This window comes from Pestalotiopsis fici (genome assembly GCF_000516985.1).
Source record: "Pestalotiopsis fici W106-1 unplaced genomic scaffold PFICI_Scf_5, whole genome shotgun sequence".
In the NCBI taxonomy this organism is placed as follows: Eukaryota; Fungi; Ascomycota; class Sordariomycetes; order Amphisphaeriales; family Sporocadaceae; genus Pestalotiopsis; species Pestalotiopsis fici.
Window position 1 is genome coordinate 3,938,167 of NW_006917095.1, and position 15,616 is coordinate 3,953,782.

Genomic DNA, 15,616 nt, shown 5'->3' on the forward strand with positions numbered 1-15,616 from the left:
CCAACGCCCCCTCCTCTTTTCCTTCTCTTTCTACCCACGAAGTTGCGCCTCTGGAGATGGATACCAGTGCTTGCTTTGTAGCCCAGAAACTTTACTTGTGCAAACACATGAATGTCCAAGACATGCTTAAATGTTCACCTGAACTACTTGTAGAACTCCAAACTACTACAAGGAGGTTTGGGAGAGAACCAAGAAGAATTGTCGACAGTAATCAACGGAGGTTCTTTCAGGTGGCCTGGAAACCACATACTGATATGATTAAATGGTAAATGGCTCTATAAATAGAAACAAAGCGTTGTAGACGATATTCTGCAATTTTAAATAGCACAATACGTCGTCCAACAGCCGCAACATGTTGCAAGTCATTGAAGCTAAGAATTATACTTGCGCATAAAAATCTTAATCAAGGCCTCTGAAAAGATTGAGCCGGCATATGTGGACACGTGCTTCTAAATATGAACCAGCTATTAGTGCTCACCCTACTAATCTTTGCACAAGCTCTGTGCTGATCTGGATGTTGCCGTGGACATCTAGGAAAGATGAGAGCCTTTTCTTTACTACTACAAGTTACTCGATTTTAGGGCTGCATTATGCGCTACGCGTACCTTGGATGCCCGTGTCCAAAGGCTAAGATAAGGAGCAGATAAAGCGAAAATGAGTAAGTAATCTGTAGTTTTGGTCATAACTTACTGATTGGTTCTCTACAGTATTTCCCTATCCTATTTGGACCGCGGACATGTGAGACCTTCATTCGAGTCCCTTGACCAACAGAAACAAAAGGTACGGATTCAAATTTGCGCAGACTTCACCACCCATAAGAGCATAGACATTTCTAATCAACCCGGAGCTTCCGCCACCGGACTGATGAGGCCGTTTATTCACAACAGCTTGGCATTTGTCGCCGACCGTACTCACCCCGACTTTTCCGCGGAGATGGCAACTACACGAAAATAACCAGGGTGCTGATGGGTCGATTGCCTCCTGGAAAGCATCGAACCATAAAAGAAAGCAAACTTTTCTGTCAGCATGGCACTGCAATGGCAGTCACGAGGCCTATGCGTTATGGAAATGCATCTAATTTTGCAATGCTTATGCAATTTTCAGCAGTGCTTTCTCCGGTCATCACTCATGGCTATAAACTAAGCACGGAGAAATGAGCACGTATATAACAGGCGCTATGGGTCTCCGTGGGATCAAATATGCTCTGACCGCGGTAGATATAGAGTCAAACAATTGTTTCGCTACTCATTAGACTGTCTGCGTTTTATTTTGCACCATATCATCGACCATTTGCTACAATGTTTGAAGCATCAAAGCCATTAGCCACGACCACGTCGCCCGTTGAACGGGCCGCCCCACCAACGCCCGTCTCAGCGCCATTGACTCCGTCACAGTTGGCCATTGTAAAGTCAACGGCACCAGTTCTCAAGGAGAAGGGCGAGGAGATCACCACTCTTTTCTACAAGAATATGATTGGAGCGCACCCGGAACTCCACAACATCTTCAACCAAACTGGCCAAACCACAGGTGCTCAGCCTCGAGCATTGGCCGGTGCAGTGTTCTCATACGCCAGCCATGTCGATGACCTCGGCCGTCTGCGAGCTCTCGTGGAACGCATCGCTCACAAGCATGTCAGCCTAATGGTGCAGCCCGAGCAGTATGAAATTGTCGGAAAATATCTGATTGAGGCAGTGGCGACTGTTCTAGGTGACGCTGTCACTGCAGAGGTGGCGGATGCTTGGACAGCAGCATATGGGGCGTTGGCGGACGTTTTCATTCATCGCGAGAAGGACATTTATGCCGGACATGATGATTGGAAAGGTTGGCGACCCTTTAAGATCCAGAAGAAGGTGCCAGAGACGCCACAAATCACCAGTTTCTACCTAGTCCCCAAGGATGGCAAAGCTCTACCCTCTTTCCAGCCTGGCCAATACATCAGCCTCCGCTTGTTTGTCCCAGAGTTTGGATATATGCAACCTCGGCAATATTCACTTTCTGACGCACACCAAAGCGGCTGCTACCGCATCAGTGTCAAGAAGGAATCCGGAAAAGCGCCAACCCTACCAGGATGGATCTCCAATGCACTTCATAACAAGTACAAGGAAGGAGACATTGTAGAGCTCACGCACCCTACCGGGGACTTCTTCGTCAGCATAGGGCCGTCTGAGACAACGCCAATTGTTTTAATCTCAGCCGGCGTGGGTGTTACCCCAATGATGTCCATTCTCAATAGTGCCGTCTCTGCCGGCTCGAGAAGACCCATTGCCTGGATTCAAGGTGCCCACAGCACTGAATTGCAACCATTTGGAGACTATGTTCAAGAGATCTGCACCAACCACCACAATGTGCAAGCGTCGATTTTCAGGACGATCTCTGCTCCAAGTCTCTCTGAGCATCCCAACCATTATTTTGAAGGGCATGTGGATCTTGGCAGGATTGATCGAAGCCGTCTTTTCCTAGACACCAATGATGCCGAGTATTATATATGTGGACCTACGGATTTCATGAACAGTATGCAGAAATACCTTGCTCTGAATGAGGTCGATGCTTCACGGATACACATGGAAGTGTTCAGTGTTGGCGACGGCAAGTGATTATATTCTAATCCATCAACCCCTCAGGCAAGCTGCTATGTACGAGGAAGCGATAAAAGAGCGTGCAAAACTTGTAATCACTATTCTTAGTTTATAACCACTTTTAGTTGTAGACATAGAACCACTCTCCTCCGTTATTCATTATATCACCTCATCGAACATGCTGGGGTGAATTGCCACCAGAAGTTTGTTTGCCTGAAGTTTACGAAGGCCTTGTGCAATTGCGCCTTTACTACCAAGACTCTACACTTCTTCATGGCTAGGAATTGCCTGTTACGATATTCGGTTCTAGTCTATTCGTACCCCTTGTTCGAGATGTATCAATTCACATTTGATTGGACCCCAAATAAGGGGCTTGTGTCACCTCATGTCATGGCCGGTTCCAAGAAGAGGGCCTGCATACCCGTCTGTGAGGTATCTGGATATTTACATTATCGCTTGAGAAGCGACGCTGCATTTTTATACTTTTCGCGTGTTTAAGACCGATGTTTCACTGGGGTTTACCATTCCGCTGGCTCAGTCCTCAAGTGAGGCCTGCAAGTAGAATGTCGTCTCAGACTGTACTGCCTGGTCTATATAAATTAAAAGCCGTGTGACACCAGATCTACGGGAATTCCTTCAGGGTGCACCAAGATGACGCAGACGACCAGTGGATGAGTGGCGTGCTGCGACTGGCCAAATCGGAATTCGAGGACACTGCCAACGATTGCCTCAATCAATTTTGGCTGCCTCTGCGCTGGACTTCTTCGGGAATACGTCATTCATCTTATAAGACTGCTCTTCATCAGCTCCAATTCAATAGTAGCATGCGGACAATAAGAAGTCCCTGGGCAAAGAGCGTAGAACCTAGCAGGCGGTGTCCTCCGGTCATCTTTTCTTCTTCTTACAGATATTATTCTACGCCCGTAGCTAAGGTGGGCCAACCAAACTCTATCGTGTCGCCCCCAAAGCGTTCGTTGACAGGGCTTTCCATCCCCGCCGCCACTGACTCGTGCTGAAAGAGATAGCCATGTCAGGGCGAGATTGACTATCTATAAGCTGCAATACCCATCCATTGGGCTGAGTAAGTTGTATATCGTTCAGCGATCGGCATAATCCTTGTCACTGCGGCATAACGGACCATATCGGTTGTTGCAGGAAACCTGAGCACGCACGTGGCGGCTTGCATCAGCTGGAACATGGGTCTGTTATTTCTGCGACTGCCATGCGCCTTCATACGACGGTACGAGATGAATCCCAAGAGGTCGAAACCGTCTGTTAGTACCTCACTATTGATTCGTTAGCTGGATATTATTTCAAGTTCCTGCAAGATCCATGTTGACTTACGAAGTTGGTGGATGTGCCTGCACGCCTGGGTTTGCAGCTTATCCACGATTACCTATTACACGGACAGGCCACGCGCTACAGTAGTCCGTCTGCACACTTTCCGCCAGATCGGCCATAAGTAACTAGGCGAGAAAGGGAGCAAGAAGCAGAAGAAGCAGGGGGGGGGGGGGGGGGGGGAGATAATAGAGGGTAAAGAAATAAGGTCAATAGAATGGAATTTCTCTGAGCAAGCAATTCAAAGAAAACGCCTTCGCCGTTATAGCTCAAAGCACTCAAAAAGCCAACAATGGTGCAGTGGTCCAATTGGATGATCAGAGGTCGTTGGTGATGCTCAGTGCTCACTGCTGGTTACAGTATGCCCTGCGAACTAGGGCGCCACAACGGATTTCACTGCTCATCCGAGATGCACGTATCAGGCACAATATTGCTAGGATATAATGCCAGTACTAAATCGATATAGTCGGCATTTGCAAATCATGCTTTGCTGTCTTGATTTGGAAACGAAGTCTCATTTTACGCGCCGAAGGAGAGACTACCGACCATATCTAGGTAGGTGTAGGCAAGGCACCGTAGGCAGGGTTATGGCGGGCCAGGTCCCGCCGTCCGCTGCTACGCGCTACCTGTTTCTCTTCTCCCGTCTTATCGCCCTTGCCGTGCGCCGCAACCACGGCCTTGTCACGGTGTGACCCGAGCCACCTCTACGATCCTTGCCCAGGCAAGGGTTCATGATCGACATCTAGGATCTCTTCAGAAAGGCCTGCATACGAGGCTGATTCCATGTTGCCCGGAAGCTATCGAGCAGAGTGACAGAAGCGCCACCTCGATACTCGAGACAGGCTGTTAGCACCGAGTTTTGGAGGGCACAGCCTGGTCTATGCTACATTGCGCACAACAAAGGACTCGAGCTGAAATCACATATGACCTTCGGACATGGGCATATGAATCTATTTTGGTCAATGGAGCAGCGTGACATTGGCTTTTATCGAATAATGTGGTTGGGATCTGGTGGAGACCATGACGTCCATTGCTGTTGTCTTCATCCGGGTATTGTCATCTCGAAATGGGTCAAGATGGGGGGCTTGCCTTCAGGCCGGGGCTTTTCACATCGACGCAACCAAATATTCCCCTGATGTACGTCTCCCTCCGCAGCACCTGTCGTGTAACTCATTGCCTAGGTTGCCCCCGGTTGTGAGCTGAGATATCGTGTACAACCTGAGGGTGTCTTCCGCCTTCTTTTGCGTGCTCAGGAGGTACTTTGAGTAGTCGCCGAATTGATAACACAACGACATGAACTAATGATGAGCCTACGACCTCGAACGTCAGATGAGTGAGAAGAAAGTCGACTCATCAGAAACTGTTTCTGCACTGTCAGCAAGGTCGGCGATGCTTCACGCCTCTACTCTCGGCCAGGGAACCTTGATGACGAGCGTAGACGTAAATGAAGCAACGGACAGAAGCCTCGATGAACCGTTTGACTCACTTCATGAGTCGAGGTTCGACTCTAATATCACTGGTATGATTTGGATGAGGCCAAAAGCTTCTAAGCGGTGGTCTCGACACTGTTCATCCTGGGCTGGCTTGGCCGCTGTAAGTCCAGCCCAGCGGAGGGATCAACCTAGATGGAGTACCATGTCCTACACGGTCTCTACCACTGCCCCGGATCAGTACCTAAATCAACCCACGGGATCGTGACCCAACCGTCTGGTCTGTAGTCGCTGCTGCCAGCCACTGTGGATCCCATACTCTAATTCACTAGTCGTGGCCTATACCTCAGCAAAGTCCATTGATCGGACCGTATACCGCACTGGGACAACATGTGTTTTCTTGGCAGGGCAACGAATCAAATACTTGCTGCGAGCATGCGTTTTCAATATAACCGGATTGCCCCCGGAGGCGCGGAGGGTCATATCATACACAGGCTGCTCACCGAAGGTTATGCATGTAAGCGCACCCACTTTACTCACTTCCTTATTACTCTGCATTTTACACACAAGCCAGACTCTGGTATCGCTCAAGATACCATGGCCGGAGCAGTTCTTCGAAAGGCTTGTGATAGATGTCACCACTTGAAGTTGGGTTGTAGGCGAGAAGGAGGTGGTACTGTCTGCGAAAGATGCTCCAAATCCGGATTCTTGTGTCAATCTAGTCCCTCGCAACGAAATCGCAGGAGGCGAACCAAGACTTGCAGAAGACTCATGGATGACCCGATCGGAAAGGCTTATAAAGAATTGCGTCCGATGAAAAGCATTCCCTGTCCTGAGTGTAAGTTTTAGCCACTCCCGTTTGTGCAACAGTAACTGAACTTGAGCAGCCACTGGGGCCTTTGGGCACTCGAACACACAGCCATGGATCCCATCAGCTAATTTTGGAGATCTCTCCTATTGGTCTTGTGGCAGCTCCGAGAGCCCACGAATGCTCGAGGACGCCTATGGCAATCATCCCGAACATGGAAACCCGGAGACAGATCTCGGGTTGAACTCACTAGCTCCCTCTCAAGTTCAAGATGGGAGCCAGCTGATTCTACAGAGTCTTGACTTCAATGGTTCTACTAGTTCGTCTCATTCAATACCCATGCCAGGCCGTACTGGATGGCCGGATATTTCATTCGAGGAAGCATTTCCACTGCAGCCATTGATTCAGAATCATCGCGACGAGTTTTCTCATGATGACGACTATATACGATGCACCCCCTGGAGTTCAATGGGCTTTCTTTGCAACGAAGAAGGATTATAAGAGCATTTCAAATTGTTGATCCTGTCCTAATAAAGAATCCTCTGCCAGTATTTGGTTGCTGAAAGCAAATGTGGCAGTTTTTAGAACCACACGTAGCAGGCTTGTGCTATATAGACAGAGATGCGATGGAACTCAATCTATTACTTAAGATCAAATACTGGAAGGGGTATGTATTTGTATGTAGACTTTGCGATATGTTCGAGACAAAGCTTTTTGTAGCAACTGCATGGCAAGCGACGGAAAACGGACATCCTAATACCTAAAGGGAAACTCTTACATATATTATGATCTATGAGTTCTACTGTGTAATCATACTCAAATAGTCTATGGTTCGTTCGGCAGCTGTATCTGGGTTACCGAGAAGGCATGTGCATGAGTCGCGAGACAAATCTATGTCCCTGGAACCTGTCTAAGAAGCTGCATCAGCTAGCATGGATGAGCCAGGGACTTCCAATCAATACTTTAGACAATAGCAATATTTGTAATTTTCTGTAATTCATAAACATGACGACGATCAAGCGCAAAAAGACTCAGCTTTGGGCAGGGTTAGGCGAATAGCGTGCGTTTTGACTCCACCAGTCGACCGTCTTTGGAAAATCAATTCTTACTCGCGTAGAATGCAATAGCCTCGAACTGTCCATGAGGATATGGAAAAACTTGCGCCAGGTTCAAATGGATGGCTATCATGTGGCCGGATCGGAGCTGCCTGAGATTCGGACATACCCAGGTGCGCAACAATGTGTATCGGCATTGAAACGACGAATCAGAGCTGACTTATAATGGTCTAAAGGGGCCAAGAACAACACGAGGCTCAGGTTCGGCGATCGTCAACAAATCAGAAGTGTCTCAAGAAGGCCGGGATAGGACAGGCCGTTAGGTATGTCGTAATGTCATAGGTATGGCCGATTGGACGTGAAAGATGTTGCTGGCATATAAGTATATACTCATTTCTGTCGTACAACATGGATGTCGTTCAATGCAGGTCTCATGCAAGCCTTTCGACATCATTATACCAGATCTTTAGCCATTCCCGAACTCCTACTCCCACTTGTATGACTTGGTGCTTTACATCGTGTAGCCATAATGTATAAAAGACCATCCTCAGAGCCCATTGCCATTATTGGAAGCAGCTGTCGATTTGCTGGAAATGCGACTTCGCCATCCAGACTGTGGCAAGTCCTATCCAACCCCCCCGACCTTTCAAAAGAAGTCCCAGCAGCTAGATTTAATGCGCGAGCATTCTATCATGAAGATGGAGAGCACCTCGGCACAACAAATTCAATCAAAGCATACTGGCTGGAGCAAGACCATCGAGTTTTTGACGCTGGCTTCTTCAATATCACACCAAAGGAGGCGGAAGCAATCGATCCCCAGCAGCGAATTCTACTTGAAGTTGTATATGAAGCCATGGAGTCTTCAGGCATCACACTGCACCAATACTCGGGAGAGAATGTAGGAGTCTTTGCTGGCGTCATGACGGCTGACTATGATACTTTATCCCAAAGAGATGAGCTATCAGCCAGTCAGTACTATGCGACAGGGAATGCTCGTTCCATCATCTCAAATCGCATATCCTACTTCTTCAATTTCCGGGGCCCTTCCATGACAATCGACACTGCCTGCAGCTCATCACTCGTTGCACTGCATCAAGCTGTGCTGAGCCTTCGCTCGGGTGAAGTACCAATGGCATGTGTCACGGGGGTTAATCTGATGATTACACCCGAGCAATTTCTCGTCGAGTCGAGCTTGCACATGTTGAGCCCCACTGGCAAGAGTAGAATGTGGGATCAGACTGCTGACGGATATGCCCGGGGTGAGGGCGTAGCGGCTATTTTGATCAAGCCACTCTCGCGTGCTTTGCAAGATGGCGACGAGATCCTGGGACTGATTCGACAGACTGGAGTTAACTCCGACGGTCGAACTCCGGGTATCACGATGCCCAATCCGGGTGCTCAAGAATCCCTGATCAGAAGTACATATCTTGCATCGGGTCTCGATCCTCAATGTCCAGAGGACCAATGCCAGTACTTCGAGGCACATGGGACTGGCACACAAGCGGGTGACCCTCGGGAGGCCCAGGCAATCCACGATGCCTTTTTCGGGTCAAAACCTGATGCCAAATCAGATAAAAAAATGCTGGTAGGATCCGTAAAAACAGTTATAGGGCATACCGAGGGTGCCGCAGGCTTGGCCGGTGTGTTGAAGGTTCTACAAGCCATAAAGCATGGTCAAGTACCTCCAAATCTGCACCTAGACACCCTCAACCCTGCAGTACGTCCATTTTACAAGCACTTGGAGATACCTACGTCCCTAGTCGCCTGGCCAAGAACACTCGAAGGCCACCCTCGCCGGGCCAGTGTCAATTCTTTTGGATTTGGCGGCACGAATTCTCATGCTATCATTGAATCATACGATCCACAAATCCACGGAGCTGCCGATGTTGGCTCGCCGTTACAAGAGATTACTTTGCAAGACCCCAGTCTAAGTGAGCAGTTGGATTCTTCTGCCTTATCTCATCTTCCGCTGCTACTATCAGCATCCTCGAGAAAATCGCTTCTCGAAGTTACACGCACCTGGAGAAACTACCTCGCAGAATGCCAGGATGTCTCGCTTCCTCAACTTTGCTTGAACCTCTTTCGCTACCGCACAGCGCTTCCATACAGGCTTTCGGTTTCCGTCGCTTCCAGAGAACAAGCCCTGGAACTGTTAGACGCGGCATTAAGCAGAGAACACGGTATACAAGAGTTTGGAATTCGTTCCAAAAACTTGACACATACACCGCGCATCCTGGGTGTATTCACTGGCCAGGGCGCCCAGTGGTCTTCTATGTCTCGTACACTTCTACAGACGAATCGAATGTATCGAGAGACAATCCAAGACTTAGATCACGTTCTACAACAGTGCCCAAATCCGCCCTCATGGACATTGGAGCACCAAATCATGGCTGATGAGCCCCAATCTCGAACCCATGAGGCCCAAATATCACAACCTTTGTGTACAGCAGTACAGATAGGGTTGATGAATATCCTGAAAGACCTTGGAGTGCAATTCCAAGCTGTTGTTGGACACTCATCTGGTGAAATTGCCGCAGCCTACGCAGCGAATATGCTTTCTGCAAGGGATGCGATATTGATTTCATACTACCGGGGACTGTATGCTCATCTCGCCCGAGGCACCAATGGGGAACGGGGAGCTATGATGGCAGTCGGAATGTCCGAGAGTGAAGCACTGGAATTTTGTCGCGATCCATCGTTTGAGGGAAAGATTTGTGTGGCGGCCAGCAATGCACCCTTGAGTGTTACGCTGTCGGGAGACGTACACATGATTCAAAACGCCAAGAACATGTTGACCGAACAATCAAGATTTGCCAGAGTCTTGCAGGTAGATACGGCCTACCACTCGCCTCACATGACGCAACCAGCACAAGCCTACATCGATGCGCTCGCAAAATGCGACATCTCACCTCTTCCAGCAGCCTCCAATGTATCGTGGATTTCCAGCGTGCATGGGTACAGTCAAGTAAGCGATAAAGATTTGACCTCGGTTTATTGGCGAGACAACATGGTCGAATCAGTACAATTTTGCAGCGCAGTCACGACAGCAATCACTGATTTGGGACCATTTGACTGTGCTGTTGAGGTTGGGCCACATCCAGCACTCAAAGGACCAGTAACTCAGACGGCCAAAGAAATCCTTGGCGCTCCAGTGCCTTATTATGGCTTATTGGAGAGATCAAAAGATGATGGGCTTGCATTCTCCGAGTTCTTGGGTGCCATGTGGTGCCAATTTGGGCCCCTATCTGCTAATGTTTCACAATATGTCCACCAGTCATTCGCGCACTCTCTGATGAGCGACAGGTTGAGAAATCTGCCTTCCTATCTGTGGGATCATTCACAGACCCACTACAGGGAGTCTAGGATATCGCGACAGTACCACTTCAAGCATTCTGCCCCTCATGAGCTTCTCGGGGTACGGACTCGCGACGATAACGCGTTTGAACTTCGGTGGCGCAATATCCTGCGGCCAGGCAAGTTACCGTGGCTCCAGGGACACTGCTTTCAAGGCCAGGCTCTAGTTCCCGCATCGGCATATTGTGTCATGGCTCTAGACTCTGCACTCCAGCTACTGAATGGAAGAAGTGCTTCGGTCATTGAACTCAGAGATATCGACATCATGAGCGGTATCAGCATGGAATCAGACTCCGCAGGGACTGAGCTATTGTTTTCACTAAGAGTAAACGAGCAACACAAAGAAAGGGGCGACAGAGGAACGATAACAGCTTCATTCACGTTGGCCTCATGTTCAGCAGACGGCAGTGCTGCCATGAGGAAGAATGCATCTGGAAACATTCTGATCATACTGGACGATATGGCAACTGACGCTCTCCCATTCAGGCAAGCGTCATTGTCAGAAACGCTTCCAGCTAGTACAGATGCGTTCTACAGGATGATGGATAATACCGGATTGGTATATAGCGGCCCATTCAGAGCATTACAATCGATCAAACGCCGATGTGATTTTGCTTCTACGACCTTGCTGAGGCGTCACCCTGAAGACACAACAGAGCTCACATTGAGCCCTGCTACGCTGGACAGCTGCCTCCAATCAGCATTTCTGACCTACTCGTCTCCTGGCGATAAATCTCTTTGGACGTCTTTCTTGCCGACTCGCATCGCCAGAATCCAATTTAATGTTGCTCAGCTTGGCAAGAATTCCAAGAAAGAAGACTCGGACCTTCTCACCGTGGACAGCCACTTGACCGAAGTCCGTGGAAGCACATCCGATTCCAAGGCCACATTTACAGTGGAAATTGGTATTTACAATGAGAATGATGAAATGGAAATTGAGATTGAAGGACTCACCGTTGCCGCGTTCGCCAATACACGTCCCGAAGATGATTATGAGCTCTATCTTCACACGGTCATGGACATTGACCCGACGGATGAGATCGTTTCACTTGTTCAAAACACGGGTCAATACATTTCAGAGATGACAGAACTCTGTGAAAAAATATCGTCTTTATACTCAACGGACGGAAGTCGAGCAGTATTTGCGCCAGCAAGCGGTATTAACACCAATCCATTCGGCAAGAGGGATAATGAGTCGATACACTCACAAAGTCGGGGCATTCATACCGTCACTCACAGTAAAGTGTTCCTCGACCCTTGTGACGAGTCTCTGCGATTCCTACACGAGATTGGAAGGTCGGTTCCAGCTTTGCTGCCGAGCGCTATACCCGTGGTCGTTCAAGAAGCAGCTCTTCAACTACGCCATGCTCATCATCTTGAAAGAGTTGTGAAACAGATCTCACATAAATATCCACGTATGAACGTATTAAGCATTGCGGGAACTGGGATTGATCTATCAGACTCAATACTCCACGGCCTTGGATCGTCATATCTATCTTTCACGACAGCGGTTGCCAGTCAGGAAACGCACAAAGCTCGCGAAGTATCAGAGCAGGATCCTGGCACAACGGGACAAGCACAATGGCTTGATGTGACTGTGGATGTATTGAAACAGCTAAAGTCGGCGACTCTTCTGGATCTTGTCGTTGTTGATTTGTCTATTCTAGCTCATGGCAGTCTACAAGATTCCTTGACGAATGTCAGGGCATCTATGCGTGATGGCGCGTTCCTCTTGCTTGTTCGATTTGATGAAAGCCCATTGCGGAGAAATCTTCACCACGCCGTGCAGCCATCCACTATCATGCGGCCCGAGTTCCAACCTCAGGAAAACAGAATCCTACTGGAGGAGTGCGGGTTCTCGAGTGTTGCCAGAAACTCAGACCAGACAATCGCTCCAGGATTCTCTATCCATGTTTACCAAGCATCCGCAACGCTTGTGACTTCACGGAAGACATCGCCTCCTCTTGAAGCCTCACCTCAAAGAGAGAAAGTCCTGATCATTGGTATCGGGCGCGACAGAACCCCCACAATCGGCCACACCCTACAGCACAATCTCATTCGAGATTGTAGTTCTGTCGAACTCATCGAGTCAATTGAAAGCGTTGACACAAGTCGCCTTCATGATTATACCTCGACCATCGTTCTTGAGGATTTGGATTTTGCAGTCATGTCGAGTATGACGGAGCGGAAGTTATCGGTCTTAAAAGAATTGCTTCGTCCTAATATGACGATTCTTTGGCTGACCAGAAACACGAGGTTCGGCAATCCGGAACATGCTTCGACGCTTGGTTTCACCCGAACCGTCTCTGCAGAGGTACCAAATCTTAGACTACAAGTATTGGACTTGGGCGACATGGTGGACTGTGAAGATGTCATCGCCAAGGTCTTTGTTGACCTCACCGCACCAGTGCCTGATCCTGGTCAATGTCTTTGGATACAAGAACCGGAGATCTACATGGACCAGGGTCATCGCCTTGTAGCTCGAGTTCTCCCTCTGAAAGAGTCCAACGACCGCGTAAATGCTATTCGACGAGTCGTATCACGGCCGGCCAATACCATCAACGAGGTTGTGCAAGTCATGCCACGCTTTGCGGAAGAGGGCATTGTCAATTACGCAATCCAAAATTTAGGACCTGCCCCGACAGGAAGCCGTGCCAAGAATTTGGTAGCTCTTCGTGTTCTATACAGCACGATGGAGGCAGTGAAATCTGACAACGACGACTTTGTTCATCTTTGTATTGGAAAAGACATAGCAACAGGGGCATTGAGGTTGACCCTGTCTACCACTAATGCTTCGTACATCGAGGTACCCGTGGATCTTACTCAGGTACTGCCAAGGATCAGCCTCTCCATGCCACAGTTTCTTCACTGTCTTGCGCGTTACTATGTATCGATCGCCATTCTACGAAATCAGATGCGAACAACCCCAGGGTGCGTCATCTTTATCGATGCCGACCCTTTACTCGTTCGATGTGCCAGGGTGGTCGCCCAGTCCCAAGCGGTGGAGTTCATTGTTTGGAGCACAAGTTCATCTCGTATTTCACAAAACAACGACAGCATTAGGATCCATGAGAGGTCCTCAGAGAGAAAGTTGAAAGCCCTCATACCCCCTTCAGGAGCCAACATATATGATTTCTCATCTGGTAACGACTTCTCCGAAAGGCTGGTAAATCTGCTCCCCAACAACTGTGATTATTATTTTGGATCTTCGGTCTTGACTTCACACTGGATGAGCCAACGAGTCAACTGGGATGTTGACCTGTCTTCTTACACGGAGCTTTTCAACCATGCTGTTACGCTCACTCTTGGAGATACTGAAAACTTCCACGAAGGTCTAAATAAGACATTTTCAATCAATGAGGTGATTGAAGAAAAGGGCCTTGACTCAACCATCAATATTATTGATTGGACAGCAGAAAGGACAACACAAGAGGTTGTCGAAGCACTTGTCGAGCAAAATCTTCTCAGCGAGAACAAGACCTACGTTCTTGTGGGTCTGACTCGTGATTTTGGGCAGAGTCTTGCGCGGCTTTTCATAGAAAATGGAGCCAGGCATGTTGTCCTGGCTAGCAGAAACCCGGGAATGTCACCAGCATGGAAGGAAGAATTGCGGCAGACTTATGGAGCTCAGATCATCATTGAAAGGCTAGACGTGACTAGCCTCGAGGATGTGTCCCGATTCGGACGGAAAATTGAGGAGACCATGCCTGAAGTCGGGGGAGTGATCAACGGAGCCATGGTCCTAGATGACCGTGTCTTTTCACAAATGACAGTCGAGACATGGAATCGCGTTCTGCGTCCAAAAACGGTGGGGTCTCGAAACCTTGACACTGTTTTTTCTGACTTGGACTTGGAATTCTTCATCATGACCTCGTCTTTTGCCGCAATCGGGGGGCATCCTGGGCAATGCAACTACGCTGCTGCCAACATGTACATGAATGGTCTCGCAGCCAATAGACGCAAGCGTGGATTAGCCGGGTCCGTCTTGAACATTGGTGTCATTTACGGACTGGGTTTACTTCAGAGAGAGAAGGAAGAGTTGTATATTGGCCTGGAACGAGAAGGATATCCGCCAATTTCAGAGAGAGACATCCACCACATGTTCTTGGAAGCCATCGTGGCAGGGAGGCCGGGTACATCTGAGCCATTCGACATTACCACTGGTCTGAGGCGTTTCAAATGGGGAAGTCCGAATCCTTTGCACTGGCACCAAGATCCCCGATTCAACCACTTTACTCTTGATGAAGGAGCCTCAAGCATGACCACAGAGACGGGGATCCAGAATAGTCTCCTGGAGCAGCTATCCTCGCTCGAGGACGTCGAAGCGTTGACAGACTGTCTTATTGACGCTTTCACCAGCCATCTCAAGGTAATGCTTCAGCTGCCGGAAGGTTCGATCAGCCGCCAAAGCAGCCTTTCTGAAATTGGAATCGACTCTCTAGTTGCTGTGGACATACGCAACTGGATCTGGAAGAATTTGGGCCGTGACGTTGCGGTATTGAAAATACTTGGTTCAAATAGCATTGATCGATGTAAGAGCTACCCTCTCCGCCCCCGAGGAACCTTTACTGACGGGTTGACAGTTTGCCATGATATTGCCGAGCAAATGTCGGCAGAGTACTACTCTGCACAAGAGTCCTCTACTGCCGATACACCCTCTACCCCGCGCAGATCAGATGAAGCCAGCCTATCTTCTTCGCCTGGGGTTAGTACGGCAACCACGGGACAGCCTCCAGTTCCGACTGGCACCTATTTGAAATGAGGTGGTTATACTTTCACGTCTTCCGAATGCTCTGAGCCGGCACAGTTGTGGGTTACCTGGAGAATTACTTGCTGAATTGGCTCATCACTGAGGTGCATATATCCCATCATAGCAGCAATATGTATGTGCAGTTGAAAAGTCGAATAAATTGTACACTATATACAGTATCGATCGTGCATGCGTACTACATATGTTGTTACGCTAGCCTTCACTAAATATTGCACTCATGACGCCTAGTGTGAGTGCATCGCTGAGTAGCGAAGGACTGGAAAGGGTATCATCGACGCCCAGGC

The 15,616-nt window shown here is 48.8% G+C and overlaps 2 protein-coding genes across 2 annotated transcripts; both read left to right on the forward strand.

The window, feature by feature from the left end:
- Positions 1 to 1,298: 1,298 nt before the first annotated feature.
- PFICI_08470 (uncharacterized protein) lies at positions 1,299 to 2,594 on the forward strand (the record flags this gene model as incomplete). The annotated part of the gene is made up of 1 exon (XM_007837051.1): positions 1,299 to 2,594. The coding sequence occupies one exon, from the start codon at positions 1,299 to 1,301 to the stop codon at positions 2,592 to 2,594; it is 1,296 nt and encodes a 431-aa protein (XP_007835242.1).
- A 5,142-nt stretch (positions 2,595 to 7,736) lies between these two features.
- On the forward strand, positions 7,737 to 15,323 carry PFICI_08471 (uncharacterized protein; the record flags this gene model as incomplete). Its single annotated transcript, XM_007837052.1, has 1 exon — positions 7,737 to 15,323. The coding sequence occupies one exon, from the start codon at positions 7,737 to 7,739 to the stop codon at positions 15,321 to 15,323; it is 7,587 nt and encodes a 2,528-aa protein (XP_007835243.1).
- Positions 15,324 to 15,616: the final 293 nt, after the last annotated feature.